At 40.5% G+C, this 14,678-nt stretch overlaps 1 protein-coding gene across 3 annotated transcripts in view; it reads right to left on the bottom strand.

Moving 5' to 3' along the window:
• CFAP70 (cilia and flagella associated protein 70) overlaps positions 1 to 14,678 on the bottom strand; it is a 69,519-nt gene that overhangs the window by 33,628 nt on the left and 21,213 nt on the right. For 2 of the 3 annotated variants that reach the window (XM_051982156.1, XM_051982158.1), the window contains exons 10-13: positions 9,923 to 10,072; positions 8,827 to 8,904; positions 6,499 to 6,590; positions 1,301 to 1,365 (exon numbers count right to left, since the gene is read on the bottom strand). In XM_051982156.1, the coding sequence (XP_051838116.1) occupies positions 1,301 to 1,365; positions 6,499 to 6,590; positions 8,827 to 8,904; positions 9,923 to 10,072 (385 nt within the window). The remainder of the gene's footprint in view (positions 1 to 1,300; positions 1,366 to 6,498; positions 6,591 to 8,826; positions 8,905 to 9,922; positions 10,073 to 14,678) is intronic. The other variant, XM_051982157.1, reaches the window with a different exon arrangement.

The following is a 14,678-nucleotide window of genomic DNA, read 5'->3' as shown; positions in this document are numbered from 1 at the left end:
AAGTAATCTCATTTATAACCATTCAAATAATTCCATAAGGTTTGGGATTTTTACTATTGGTGACAACTGTAGAATTGAACAACAGGGTCAATATAAGGGGTATAAGATTCTTTTGTTGTTATCACGATACCTTGTAATAACGGGTCATTATAACACAATATCAACCCATTTTTCATGGCAATTCATTGATGAATTGAAAAAAACAAAAATCTAATTTGTTACTCTACTTTTATTATCTGTGCAAAGTAAACCAAGCATTTTGTTTAATGTAAAGGTTGATGTGGTCCTTATCTTGCCCCCAATCCCAAAAGACCCACAAAACAGAGTAGTCCAAAAGCCTTAGTGCCATTTTGAACATTCACAACTTTTGATATATCCCAACTCTTCTAAGACAAAACATACATACATACATTAACTCCCCATCCACTTTCTTGAAGCCTTTTGTGACCTTAATGGTCCTAAGAAAGTCTTGCTACCACACGGATATTTATATCTCAGAGAAATTTCATTTGACAAGGTGGTATCAGTTGGGATTCCTGGGAACAAAATGCCCAGGACACTCAATGGTCACCAAGTTTCTCCCATCAATCCCACATATTTAATCCACAAAAAACAATTTTATGATACAAAAGACCCAAGTCACTGCATAAATATGATTTTGTGGGCAATTAGCTTTGTTGATTGTACCTGGCTACAAATAATGCTAATAAAGTTCTGCATTTGAAACTACAGAAGGCAAATCTCTTTTACAGACACAGATTATACCTTTATACTGGAAACCATTGGTTTCAAAGGGAACCAAAGATAAGAAGGCAATTTTCCCTCAATAACCAATACCCACTTCTGGATAAACAATTCAAAAGTGGCTGTTCTCTTAGTAGTAAGTCAGGAGCATTAAATTTACACATGCTTAACAATCTTAACACTAGTGTTATCCCTTTTACATCATGACCTTCCCCATCATGGTTCTGGTATATGGCCCACTGACATAAGAAATTAAATGGGAATTTTAGGGGGAGATTTGTGAAAACTACAGATATTATACAAAGGCTAGAAAATGACACAGAAAAAAGTTTAGAAACTCAGAAATGCATAAAATTTATATATATTATATACTATCAACCCAAATTTTATAATAAGGTATTATAAACACCCCATAAAAGAAAAAAAAATTCAGACTTCTTCTCTGGTATGAAGAGAAGGTCAAAAAAATGTATGCCAATTTTCCAGACCACAGGGCAACCCCAATCCCTGAGATGTGGAAGAGATAACTGTAGTGATTTCATTTCAATTCTGGTACTTGCCTTCTGAGCGCCTCCTGTTCGACGGACAAGGGCAGGTCGTAGAGGAATGATTTCCTTGACTCTGATAGGAGAGGAAAAGAGTTATATTTTATCTATAATTAAATACTGGAGGCTTATGACATTGAATTCCTAGAATGGTCCTATTCTTCCTGCCCCAAAGGGAAAGGCAGGTTCCATTCTTCCTTACTATAAATCCAAATGAAACATCCCTAAATAAGGTATTGGTGTAAGCCAAGCAAGGAAAGCAATATAATGGGCTTGTCTTATTTTCCCAGATGTGTTACCTGGCTTTTTCTTTTACATATTTTTTGGTTATGCTAAAGAACTCATAGTTTCAAATGAAAGCAAAATGGTTCTCTGGAAGAAAAATAATAACAATAGCTAGCATTTACATAGTACTTTAAGATTTGCAAAGCACTTTACAAATATTATCTCATCTTCATCCTCATAACAATCCCAAGAGGTAGGTACTAATACTATCCTAATTTTACAGATGTGGAAACTGGGGCTGAGAGATTTAATATCTTGCCCAAAGTCATACCTCTAGGAAGTATCTAGAGGAAAAAATTGAACTCTGCTCTTTCTGACTCTGGATTATGCACTGTGCCATTTAGTTACTTTTAAGTTGCTATCTGGGCTGAACATCCAGGAGGCTAACAGAGCAAGAGAATCTTTTTCTCATCCTATGTACTACACGCTCTCTTTATCACAACAGTATCATAAATTCTGAGAAGGCCAAACCCACTCAAATCTTAAAGGCCTTAAGAGCACCTAGTCATGATCAGCAGATTCTCTATTAGTGTTCATCTCTGCTCTTAAATCATTTCAGACCAACAATATGGACTGACCCTCTCCTATGGCCAAGGTCACTCTCAGTACCTGGTGTAGGATAAACGGATGCAAAACTAAGATGGCAATCCTGGTCCTGGAGGATACAACATGTGTGCAAATAAATATAATAAGAGTATGGAATATATAGTATGGAAATATAGTATGGAAAGAGGCTAAGAGATTGGGAGCTGGGCTAGTGGGAGGGAGAATATGAACATGATGAGTAGGAGGTAACAGAGAGATCTAGAAATAGAAATGTCCAGCAGGCAGTGGAAGGTGAGGGGCTCAAGCTCAAGGGAGACGCCTGGGCTGGACACCTAGATTTGGACTCATCCATGCAGAGCACGGAAGTAAATATGTGAGAATGCATGTGATCAAGGAAGGAAATACAGAAAGCAAGAGTTCTGAAAAACTTTGGTCAGGGACCTTTCTGGCAATACAATAAAGTCTATGAACCTTCGCTCAGAACAAAGCTTCAGATCCATATAATTAACCACACATGATACAAAGGAAACCGAATGTATTAAAGTTATCAAACCCCAATGAAATATGAGTGACAGACCTCCAGGTTAAGAAGCCTTAATCCAGGACAGAAGCAGCTACACCCAAAGAAAGAACAGTGGGAAATGAATATAAACTGCTTGCATGTTTGCTTTTCTTCCTGGGTTATTTCTACCTTCTGAATCCAATTCTCCCTGTGCAACAAGAAAACTGTTCAGTTCTGCACACATATATTGTATCTAGGATATACTGTAACCTATTCAACATGTAAAGGACTGCTTGCCATCTGGGGGAGGGGGAGAGGGAGGGAGGGGAAAGATCGGAACAGAAGTGAGTGCAAGGGATAATGTTGTAAAAAATTACCCTGGCTTGGAAAGTTATTAAATAAAATTAATTAATTAATTTTTTAAAAAAGAAGCCTTAATCCAGTCAGGTTGGCATGTGGAGAATCAGGAGAAAGCAGCTGCGGCATCTCAGGGAAGAAGCAGCACAGAAGGGAAGGGATACTGATCTCCACAGAAAGCTCTGGGGAGGTGGGGGAAGAAAAAAGGCCATCTGTCCAGCTGAGAGGTCATCGTGAACTTTGGAGAAATCAGCATCCACAGAAACCAGACTTGCAGGGGTTGAAAAATGAATAAATAGGTACAGCAAGGAAAGGAAGGGAAGGACTTTGCATGGCAGCAGGAACTGGGGCCATTTTTAATAGTCATTTATCAGTGAAGGGGCGGCTAGCTCGAGTCCAAATCCAGCCTCAGACACTTACAGGTTGGGAAACCCTGGGTCAGTCATTTCAGCCTGTCTGCTTCAGTTTTTCTCATCTGTAAAATGAACTGAAGAAGGAAATGACAAAACGACTCCAGTGTCTTTGCCAACAAAACCCAAATGGGATCAGAAAGCGTCAAACACCACCGAAAAATGACTGACCAAGAGATCATCGGTGAATGGTGGAAAAGAGGAGGGCAGCCTGGGGAAACATTAGCACACAAATAAAGCTCTAAGGTTTACAAAATGCTTCGCATCTTTTTTCTCATTGGAGCTTTCCTAGTTTGTGAGGTCGGTTCTGTTATTATCCCTGTTTGATGGATGGATGTTTGATGGATGAACACACAGAAGCTTGCCCAGGGTCCCCTGACTCCAAAGCTGCTGCATGCCCACTAGGTTAAGGGAAGGTTTTTTTTTTTTTAAATAACTTTTTATTGATAGAACCCATGCCAGGGTAATTTTTTACAGCATTATCCCTTGCACTCACTTCTGTTCCGATTTTACCCCTCCCTCCACCCCCTCCCCTAGATGGCAAACAGTCCTTTACATGTTGAATAGGTTACAGTATACCCTAGATACAATATATGTGTGCAGAACTGAACAGTTTTCTTGTTGCACAGGGAGAATTGAATTCAGAAGGTAGAAATAACCCGGGAAGAAAAACAAAAATGCAAGCAGTTTATATTCATTTCCCAGTGTTCTTTCTTTGAGTGTAGCTGCTTCTGTTAAGGGAAGGTTTTTTAAGGATAGCAGGAGCAGATTCATAGGAAATGAGGAAGAAATTAATGGAGATGAAGATAGAGAGGAGGGAAGAGAAAAACTGAGGAAGCTGCTTGTTGGAGGAGGAGAGACTCTGACAGATGGGAGAGAGCTGGCTCCATGGCCTCCTCCCCAGGGAGAACTCTGGGCCTCCTCCACTTCAAATGTGCCAGCCTGCTCTGGAGAGCCACGTCCACATTACTGCTCCTACTCTATGGGCCCTCCACTTCTAGATGGCTGGCAGGGGGCACAAAAGCAGAGATGCCCAAGGAGAGATGCAACCTTCATCTTCCCTCCTCCGGAGAAGGATGGGATCAATTACTGCAAGGGATGATCTCTGCTCATTCTGCCTTGGGATAATGCCCAATAATAAGCTCCCAGGACTGTCCTCTACAGCAGGAAGGTATTTGGTGACGATTAGCTTGTAGGCGTGCTTTGGAGTCTGAATTTGCACTTTACCCTAGCTTAGCTGTAGGTAAGACAAGGCACGACTATTCCCACCTTGCAGATGAGGAGACTGTGGTTCCAAGCAGTGAAATTACATGTCCACGGTCCATGTGAGGATCTTGGCAGGCTTGAATCCAGTCCAGCTCTCTCTCCACTAGGGATTTGTGACCTTTTCCTGCTCTATATACCCTCCGCAGATGCAGTCACCACTTAATAGATGGCTTTGTGAACTGCTGTGACTAACAAAATTAACCAATGTGCAAGTGCTGTTCTTGTGGTAAGTCTCCAAACATCAGCAGAGTCCAGGGACTCCTTCCATCTCTGAGGTCCATCCTAGAAGCCTCCATGACCAGGCAGGACTGGCTGACTTACTCCATGGGCTACAGTGACCAGATATCAGAGCAGAGCTCTGGCTCACAGCACTGAGAGCTTACATTTACTTAGTACTTTAAGCTGTTCAAGAACTTTCCCAAGAAAACCTCATTTGATCCTTGTGTTAATACTGTGAGGCAGCAATGCAAATGCCGTTTTTCTAATTTTAAAGATGAGGAAATAAATAGTGGAACGAAGGCAAGAATTCAAGTTTCTGACTCGAAATGCAGGGTTCTGTGCACAGCACCACCCTGCCCCAATGAGAGACAAATTTGACCTTAACATATCTGTTCAAATATCTAAACCGTAAATGTCAGCGAAATATTGAAATATATATCAAATTGTTAAGACAAAGGATAGCCATCAAAGCCAGATAAATTAATTTGAAAATAATGTCTGAGGCAAGTAGGTTTAAGAAAAGTTAGTGATTGATCCTTAAATGGAAAATTCTAATTCATCTTAATGTAATCAATGACACTCACACTATGAATACTGTTGCTTACTGTGCTGTCAACTCAGCTGTTTCTAGATAATAAAAAGATATTTGATTATCTACATATATCATTATCTTTGTTCATATATACACATATTTGTGTGTATAGATAGATAGATAAGATTAAGATTTTAGTTAGGATTTTCCATTTAACTATCTCATCACATCTGCCTTTCATAAGTCTCCTCCCACTCCAGTTCAGTCTCCACTAAGCTATTCAATGAATCTTCCTAAAATTCAGGTCTGATCAACTCTTCCCCATCTCAGTAAACTCCAGCAATTCCATATCACCTTCAGGATCAAATAAAAAACCTTGTCTGGCATTCAAAGCCCTTTATAACGTGGTACTCCCTACTTCCCCATTTTTCCAGTTTTCTTACCCTTACGCCATTCCTCTCCTCCTCAACACCTTCCCACTGGACTCTGGGATCCAACAACCCTGGCCTTTTTGGGGATCCTCACACAAGACATTCTATTTCCCAATGGGGCACTATTCACTGGGCAGCCACCATCCCTGGATTCCTCTCTCCTCATTTCTACTCCCAGGCTTCCCTGGTTTCCCTGGCTTCCTTCAAGTCCCCATGAATATACTCTCTTCTACATGAAGTCTTACCCAATCTCCCTGAATTCTAGTGCAGTTCATCTCCAATTTATCCTGTATGTAATTTGTCTGTATATAGTAATTTGCATGCTATCTCCTCTATTAGAAAGCAAGTTCCCTGAGGGTAGGGATTAATCTTTGCCTTTCTTTGCACCCTACTGTTAAGCACAATGCCTACCACACATAATAGGTGCTTACCAAATGTCTGCTGACTGATATACGCATATAGATATTATCTGGTAGATTAAGCATTTTTTTTCATTATATCACAAAGAGACAGAAGCATAGAGAAAAGGGGAGAATTCAATATTCCATCTCCCATTTCGCTGCTTAGCACATAGGATTCAGAGACTCTGGTCAAAGCTGCCTCCTTTTAAATAACATTATACTATTTTCACAACATAGATTTGGTCAATCTTTTTACATACCGAGATGCAAGTTCTTCTGACAATCGCTTCGGTACTAAGGCTTTCTCCAGTTCAAACTCCAGAAGGAGGTATGTTCCGGCTTCCACATATTGCTGTGAAAACAATTTTTCTTTTCTCTGAATCATTCTATTAAAAAAATTTTTTGGCAGTAGTGGAGGAGTACAAGTGTCAGTATTTCTAAGTTAACATTTATATTAAGCAGCTACTGTGTGTCCAGCAACAGATCAAGCTGAAGAGAAACAAAAGAGGTAGGTAGAAAAATGGTCCTTACTCACTCACAGGAAATTGAAGCCTAGAGAGGTGACCATTTGCCTAATGTTACACAGAGAAGTCAGTGACAGAACTCCTACCCAAGGATCATGACTCTATGATCCCATGGATCCATCCACTGACCACACTGCTTTTCCTCTTTTGTTTCTCTGAATCCTCCCCAAATCACAAGTTCCAAATTAACTGCTTCCATTTTCACAAAACTTCCCAAACAGTATAGCCCACAGGAAGCTATTTTATTTCTCTGAAATCATAATACTTATTATCATTATTATTCATTTGGCAATCAATATCATCTGTGTCAGAATAATACATATTATCTCTCCCTTATTGGACTTTAGTTGCTGGGGGTAAAAACCATGTTATGCATTTCTCTGTGCCTCTGACAGAATTCTGAATACAAAAGATGTCTGTACTTATCTTCTAACTTGATTTGATTTTTGAATTTTCTGTTTTGTTGGGAAGACATGAAAGTTATGTGAAAAAATTTTCTAATTTAAGAAAAATCATTTCTTCCACATTTATTACATTTTTAAAAAATCATGGGATTTCATTATGAAGAATATAAAATACATTTCAGTTGAAATTTAAACTAAAATGTAGAAATTAGTGGAAAAGACATTTTTGAACTCTTTTTTTTTTTTTTTTTTTGGCTGAGGCAATTGGGGTTAAGTGACTTGCCCAGGGTCACACAGCTGGGAAGTGTTTGGTGAGACCAGATTTGAACTCAGGTCCTCCTGATTTCAGGGCTGGTGCTCTATCCACTGCGCCATCCAGCTGCCCCTGGAAAAGACATTTTTAAAGAAAATTCTGTTAAGGCTTAATGATTCTTCCTCAAAAATTGATTCCTATCAAAGGATATGAAGACAATTTTCAGATGATGAAATTAAAGCCATCTATAGTCCTATGAAAAAATGCTCTAAATCACTAATGATTAGAGAAATGCACATTAAAATAACTCTGGAGTACCACCTCACACTCCTTAGACTGGCTAAAATGACAGGAAAAATAATGGTAAATATTGGAGGGGATGTGGAAAAACTGGGATACTAATGCATTGTTGGTAGAGTTATGAACTGATTCAACCATTCTGGAGAGCAATTTGGAACGGCATTATGCCCAAAGGACTATAAAATTGTGCATACCTTTTCATCCAGCAGTGTCTCTACTGGGCCTGCATCCCAAAGAGATCATAAAAAATGGGAAAAGGTGGATTTTGTACAGGTGGATAGACCTGTACAAAAAATGTTTATAGTAGCTCTTTTTGTGTCTGCAGAGAATTGGAAAATGAGTAGATGCCCAATAATTGGGGAATGACTGAAAAAGTTGTGGTATATGAAAGCAATGGAATATTAGTGTTTAAAAAATGATAACCAGCTGATTTTAGAAAGGCCTGGAAAGATTTACACAAACTGATGCTGAACAAAACAAGCACAACCAGGAATATATTGTACAGCAATATTGTGCAATGATCAATTATGAAAGGCTTGTTTTTCTCAGCAGTTCAGTGATCTGAAGCAATCTTAATAATCTTTGGACAGAAAATGCCATCTACATCCAGAGAGAGAGAACTATGGAGAATAATGTAAATCAATATGCTACGTGCACTTTTTTTCCTTTTTCTTCTATTTTTTCTCTCTCGTGGTTTTTCCTTTTTGTTCTGATTTTTCTCCCCCAACATGATTCATAAAGAAATGCATATTAAAAATTAATATAAATATATAACCAGAAAAAATAAAACAATATTTTAAAAAAATTGATGCCTATATAATAGTGGCTTAGATTTAAAGGTTGTGGCTTGAAGCTTGGCTTTGAAAAAATTTTACAGTTAGGATGGTATCCTCAAAATGCACTTTCTTTTCCATGAGGCCAGATGGTCTCTTGGGGCTGTTTGGATAGCCCTTTCTTTATAGATTTTTTTTTATAACATAAGCTAATAAAGTTTGAAAAACTCAGAAAATTCATCAACACTTGTCTACTACAGCTTCCCCAGAATGCACATCAGGAAGAAGATGGGACTTCTGCATAAGTCTGGCTTTGCCTTTGAATCATTATTACCTGTCCTTCTGAGTTCTGGTTCAGAGAAGTATCACCTTCCAAAGGGTTGTCTGAGCTCTGGGATTTTATACTAGATGTCTGTAAAAAAAAAAAAAAAAAAAAAAAAAAAAGGAAAGAAAGAAAGAAAGAAAGTGCACAAAACTCAACAGACAAAATATCATGTGTCTCTGGATTAGCAAGGAAAGCAATACAGACAATGCTACAAACTATGACTTTCTCATTGCTCTTATTGCTGCTGTGGTGGTGATTTTGTTTTGGATCTAGACCTGTGATTTCATAGGTATGGGGGAATTCCAATGGAGGAAACTCTCTCCACAGAATGCAGATATCAGATGATCTGATCAGATCCCTCCAGATCAGCTATGACCTGTCTGTAATATACAGTTAGAGTCACTCGAGCTTTCAAGACCTGAAGGTCCTCTTTTGTCTGCACACTTAGTCTGCATCAGAGGCCACACTTGAAATCAGGCCCTCCGACACCAAAGCCAGCCTCCCTTCCTCAACTTTTCGGGAGATCCTATGTAGGGGACGTGTTGGACCCTGACCTTGGGCCCTACGCTAGCCTATAAACATGACTAATATAAGCATTTTCTAAAGTCACTGATATAAACATGCTTAACTGGCTAAGGCCACAGAAGGAATACTCCCTGAGTAACTGTTCTTTGAACCCAGGCAAGCACTTTGATGCTTTAACTATTTCTATGTTCAGTAAGTCCTGTGGCCAGGATACTGTCTAAAAAGACACTCTTTCTAACAATCTCTGCATTTCTAGCAATTTTAGTATTTCTAACTATGGCTTAAGCCAGATTTATGGTCCACATGCATTCCTCGCCCTGACCCTAATTACCAATTAATTACCCATGCTCCTTGGCCCACCTGCTTTTGCAAAATAAAGCTTCGACTGAAAGAAAATCCTGTGTTAGTATTTTCTCTGCACCTCTGAACCCACTGCTCTCCTGCAGCACTAGAAGGTCAAGAATGCATTTTGAATATCTGAGACAGCGCATGAGGAGTAAGTTTAGGAGACAATTTAGTCTCAAGTACCACCTCCAGACACTTTTGGCCTGCCATGCCGCACACATTCTAAGCTCCACACCTTCCTTACAGTGTCTTTCTCTTTGGGCGGCTTTTCCTCCTTCAGGTTCTTGGAGAGAATTGGTTTAGCCAGTGGGGAATTGACCCCTGCAATGTTTCCCAGTTTGTTCTGGTGTCCAAGATCCCGGAAAAGGCTAAACAGACACTTTGTCTGAAAAAAAAAAAAGAAAGAAAGAATCAGAGGAAAAATAAAACAAAGTAAAGACAAAATCATAAGTCATTTTTTGACACAGTTCAGTGCTTTAGCTAATTACAATATTAGGGAATCAAAAAGCTAACACGACCTTGATTACTAAATAGTTCCCCTGTTTCCATAAGGATCTCAGTGAGTTTTGAAGTGAAGCTACCTTACACTTTTAAAAATGTTTTTGCATTTTTTATAAAGTAACCATATCCTTTTTATTTTCTTCTCCTATAACCCTCTTTTGTGATAAGCAAAACCAATACTGAATTTTAACTGGTCTCATTTGCCACAATTCAGCATCTACCAGCATCTGACCCTGAGAATCAATACAAATCTTTACATTTATTCCAAGATGGGTTGCCTTTGTGTGTTGTGTTTTTTACAGCCATCTTTAGGTCTCCAGAAAGAGTATTGCAGGTTCAAGGTACTCCGTGGGTCAGGCTACTCAATACCAGGGCTTGGGTTACATTTACTTTTACCAGCCACTCCAAAGTAACTTGAGTCAAAAAATAAAATGCAGTAATCAACCATAGATAGTGTACTCTTTGTCATATGCAAAGGAAACTGGATTCAACAACAGCACTGGCCTGAGTGGAGGAAGAGGAGGAGGAGGAGAATGGAAGAGGAAGAGAAGAAGAAAGAAGAAAAGGAGGATGGAGGAAGAGGAAGAGGGGAAAGAAGAGGAAGAAGAGGAGGAGGAGAATGGAGGAAGAGAAAGGAGGAGGAAGAGGAGAATGGAAGAAGAGGAGAAGAAGTAAGAAGAGGAGGAGGAAAAAGAAGAGGAGAATGGAGGAGGAAGATGGAGGAGGAGGAGGATGGAAGAGGAGAAGGAAGAGGAGAAGGAGGAAGAGGAGAATGGAGGAGGAGGAGGAGGAGAATGGAGGAAGAAGAGGAGGAAGATGGAGGAGGAAAAGAAAGAAGAGGAAGAGAATGGAGGTGGAGGAGGAAGAGAATGGAGGAGGAGGATGGAGAAGAAGAGAGGAGGAACACAACGTCCCTGAAGGGTAGGAATATGAAATAAGGCTGGGAAAAGTAGACTGGAGATGGATTATGGCAAGGCCTCCAGTGCCAAGTTGAGGAGTTTACATTTTATTATAGAAATATAAGGTTTGACTTTAGATCTGACATAGTTATTTTGGTAAAAAGATTATTTTGGCAGCTATATAAAGGGCGGATTGGAGAGAAGGGAGGAAATAAGTATAATTGTTTTGAAACTGATTTGATTGAAATAAAACTGAAATATTTACAAATACAATCGTATTTTATCTTCACAACAACTCTAGGAAGTAGATGATTTTATTATCCTCATTTTATAGAGACAGATTCAAGGTTAAGTGTTTTGCCTACGGAAACAAAGGAACTAAGTGTCTGAGACTGGATTTGAACTCAAGTCTTCCTGACTCCAGACCTGGTGACTCCATCCATCACACCACCTACTTACCTCCCAATGAAAGCAGAGGCGATTATAATAATGTAAGCGAGAGGTGAGGGCTTGAATTAAGTGTTGAAGGGAAGTAGAAGGAAGGGGATCTGTGTTGGTAGCTGACTAGAAGGCAGTAGATAGGTGAAAGAGAAAAGCATAGGATGACTGGGACCGTGAACCTGGATCACTGGAAGGATGAACAGGACAGTTTGAGTGGGTGAATGGAGAAGCCAAAACATCAGTGGGCCATGGAGGGGAAGATGTTCTGTGAGAAGTGGATCAGAACTGAATTTCAGGACAAAGATGTGGGAGCCATCTGCTTTTAGATGATAACTGCTGCCCTAGGAAGAGGGAAGAACACCAAGGTAGATGATACAGAATAAAATGGAGAGCAGAAATACTTAGCTGGCATGTGAGCAAAGGATTCTATGCACATGGGAGTAGAAGTAGGAGACAGCTGTGTCGTGGAAGTGAAGGGGGAGATATTACCCAAGGTAAGGGGAACAAGGAGCCATCAGCATCCAAAACTGCAGAGAAGTCAAGAAGGAGGAAGACTGAGAAAAGGCACCCAGGAGATCACAGCTTCCAAGATCCAAACTTCCTTCCCCAGCTATCACTGTGAAAATGTGCTGTTTCCCTTGCTAAAATACAAGCTCCTCAAGGACAGGACTCATCTTTGTATTTGTGACTTAAACTCTTAGAAAAATCCTTGGAACATAATAAACACATGCTTTTCATGCATTCATTCATTTATTTATTCATTCACTCATTAGCATCCAGAGAATCTAAGAGAGAGAAGGGACCTCACAGGCCACTCAGTCCAACTTTCCCTGACCAAGAATTTCTTCTCTAGATCCTCCACAAATGGCCATTCAATCTCTGCTTGAAAGCCTCCACTTTTGCAGAGTCCAGATGTACCTCTGTCCAACTTTATCCTGTTGTTCCTGGTTCTATTCTCCAGAGTCAAGCAGAAATCTAATCTCCCTTTCAGGTGACAGCAGGTCCAATGCTTGGGGGCACAATGGACCCCTAGTAATACGTCCTCTTCCAGAGTAAGTATAGCAATTCTTTCAATTTTGTATGTCATGCAACTCTGAGATATCACTCCACACCTGTCAGATTGGCTAAGATGACAGGAAAAAATAATGATGAATGTTGGAGGGGATGCGGGAAAACTGGGACACTAATGCATTGTTGGTGGAGTTGTGAACGAATCCAGCCATTCTGGAAAGCAATCTGGAATTATGCCCAAAAAGTTATCAAACTGTGCATACCCTTTGATCCAGCAGTGTTTCTATTGGGCTTATATCCCAAAGAGGTGCTAAAGAAGGGAAAGGGACCTGTATGTGCCAAAATGTTTGTAGCAGCCCTGTTTGTAGTGGCTAGAAACTGGAAATTGAATGGATGCCCATCAATTGGAGAATGGCTGGGTAAATTGTGGTATATGAATGTTATGGAATATTATTGTTCTGTAAGGAATGACCAGCAGGATGAATACAGAGAGGTCTGGCGAGACTTACATGAACTGATGCTAAGTGAAATGAGCAGAACCAGGAGATCATTATACACTTCGACAATGATATTGTATGAGGACATATTTTGATGGAAGTGGATTTCTTTGACAAAGAGACCTGAGTTTCAATTGATAAATGACGGACGGAAGCAGCTACACCCAAAGAAAGAACACGGGGAAACGAATGTGAACTATCTGCATTTTTGTTTTTCTTCCCGGGTTATTTTTACCTTCTGAATCCAATTTTCTCTGTGCAACAAGAGAACTGTTTGGTTCTGCAAACATATATTGTATCTAGGATATACTGCAACATATCTAACATATATAGGACTGCTTGCCATCTAGGGGAGGGGGTGGAGGGAGGGAGGGGAAAAATCGGAACAGAAACGAGTGCAAGGGATAATGTTGTAAAAAAATTACCCTGGCATGGATTCTGTCAATATAAAGTAATTATTAAATAAAATTAAAAAAAAATTTTGTATGTCATGGTCTCCAGTGATCTGGAGACTGATTGGTTGTCCTCTTCTGTTAGCATCAATAATGATCAATCAGCAGATATTTAGTACCTACTATCACCCAGGATTCACCCCCATAGAATAATTTGCACTTGAGGTAGCCTCTTCATGGAGGGTCGGGAGGAATATGGGAACTGGGGGAGTTGCCCAAAGAGTATGCTATATAAGACATACAAAGCAGATACAAGGAGAGCTCGAGGGGAGGGAGGGAGGCCCTCACTACTTTGCTGCAGAATCTTGAAGGGTGCCAGGGCAGACTACATCCTAGACATAGGGGACAGTCAGGGAAAAAGCATGGAGGGAACACCATGCATGAGGAGCAACAAGGGTGGCGATCTGGCTGGACCACAGAGTCCAGGCACAGTGTGTGATAAAGCTGCACAGGTAGGATAAAGGCCTGACTGGGGTTGGAGGCGGGGGCAGGAAGGGAAGCATGATCAGACGGGTACTGCAGAAGTCACTACAGTGTTACTGGAATGGGAAGGGACTACTCAGGGAGACTAACTGGGAGGCTCTTGCACTAGACAAGAGGTAATGAGAGCTTGAACAGAAGGGAGGCTTTATTAGTGAGGAGATGGTACAGAGTTAGAGCTTCTGCCAAGAATGGGGGCCCATCAGCAATTCCTGCTACTGAGAAGATTGAGGCTGAAGGATGTCTTGAGCCAAGTGAATGTCTGTACTAATTACATTAGTACGACAAGCCCCCAAAAAGGGGGGACCACCCAGGTCAGAAATGGAGTAGGACAATGCACCCATGCCAATCAGACTGGGACAAGATCTGTGAGTAGCCACTGCATTTCTGGCCTGAGTGAAACAAAATGACAAGGAGAGGAAAGGAAGGGGAGGGAAGGGGAAGGGGAAGGGAAAGAGAAGGGAAGGGAAAAAAAAGAAAGGAAAAGGAAAGGAAGGGAAAGAGAAGGGGAGGAGAAGGGAGAGGAGGGGAGGGGAAGGGAAGGAAGGAGAGGGGAAGGGAGAGGAGAAGAAGTGAGGGGAAGGGAGAGGTGAGGAGAAGAAGGGAAGGGAGAGGAAGGAAGGGGTGGGGAGGAGAAGGGAGGGGTGGGAAAAGAAGAAAAGGGAAGGGAAAAGAAGAAAAGGGAAGGGAAGAGGAAAAGGGAAAAAAGA

The sequence above is a fragment of the Antechinus flavipes genome, chromosome 2, assembly GCF_016432865.1.
Source record: "Antechinus flavipes isolate AdamAnt ecotype Samford, QLD, Australia chromosome 2, AdamAnt_v2, whole genome shotgun sequence".
Lineage (NCBI taxonomy): Eukaryota > Metazoa > Chordata > Mammalia > Dasyuromorphia > Dasyuridae > Antechinus > Antechinus flavipes.
Note: the sequence above shows the minus strand (reverse complement) of the source record. Positions and strands in the feature narration are given on the sequence as shown.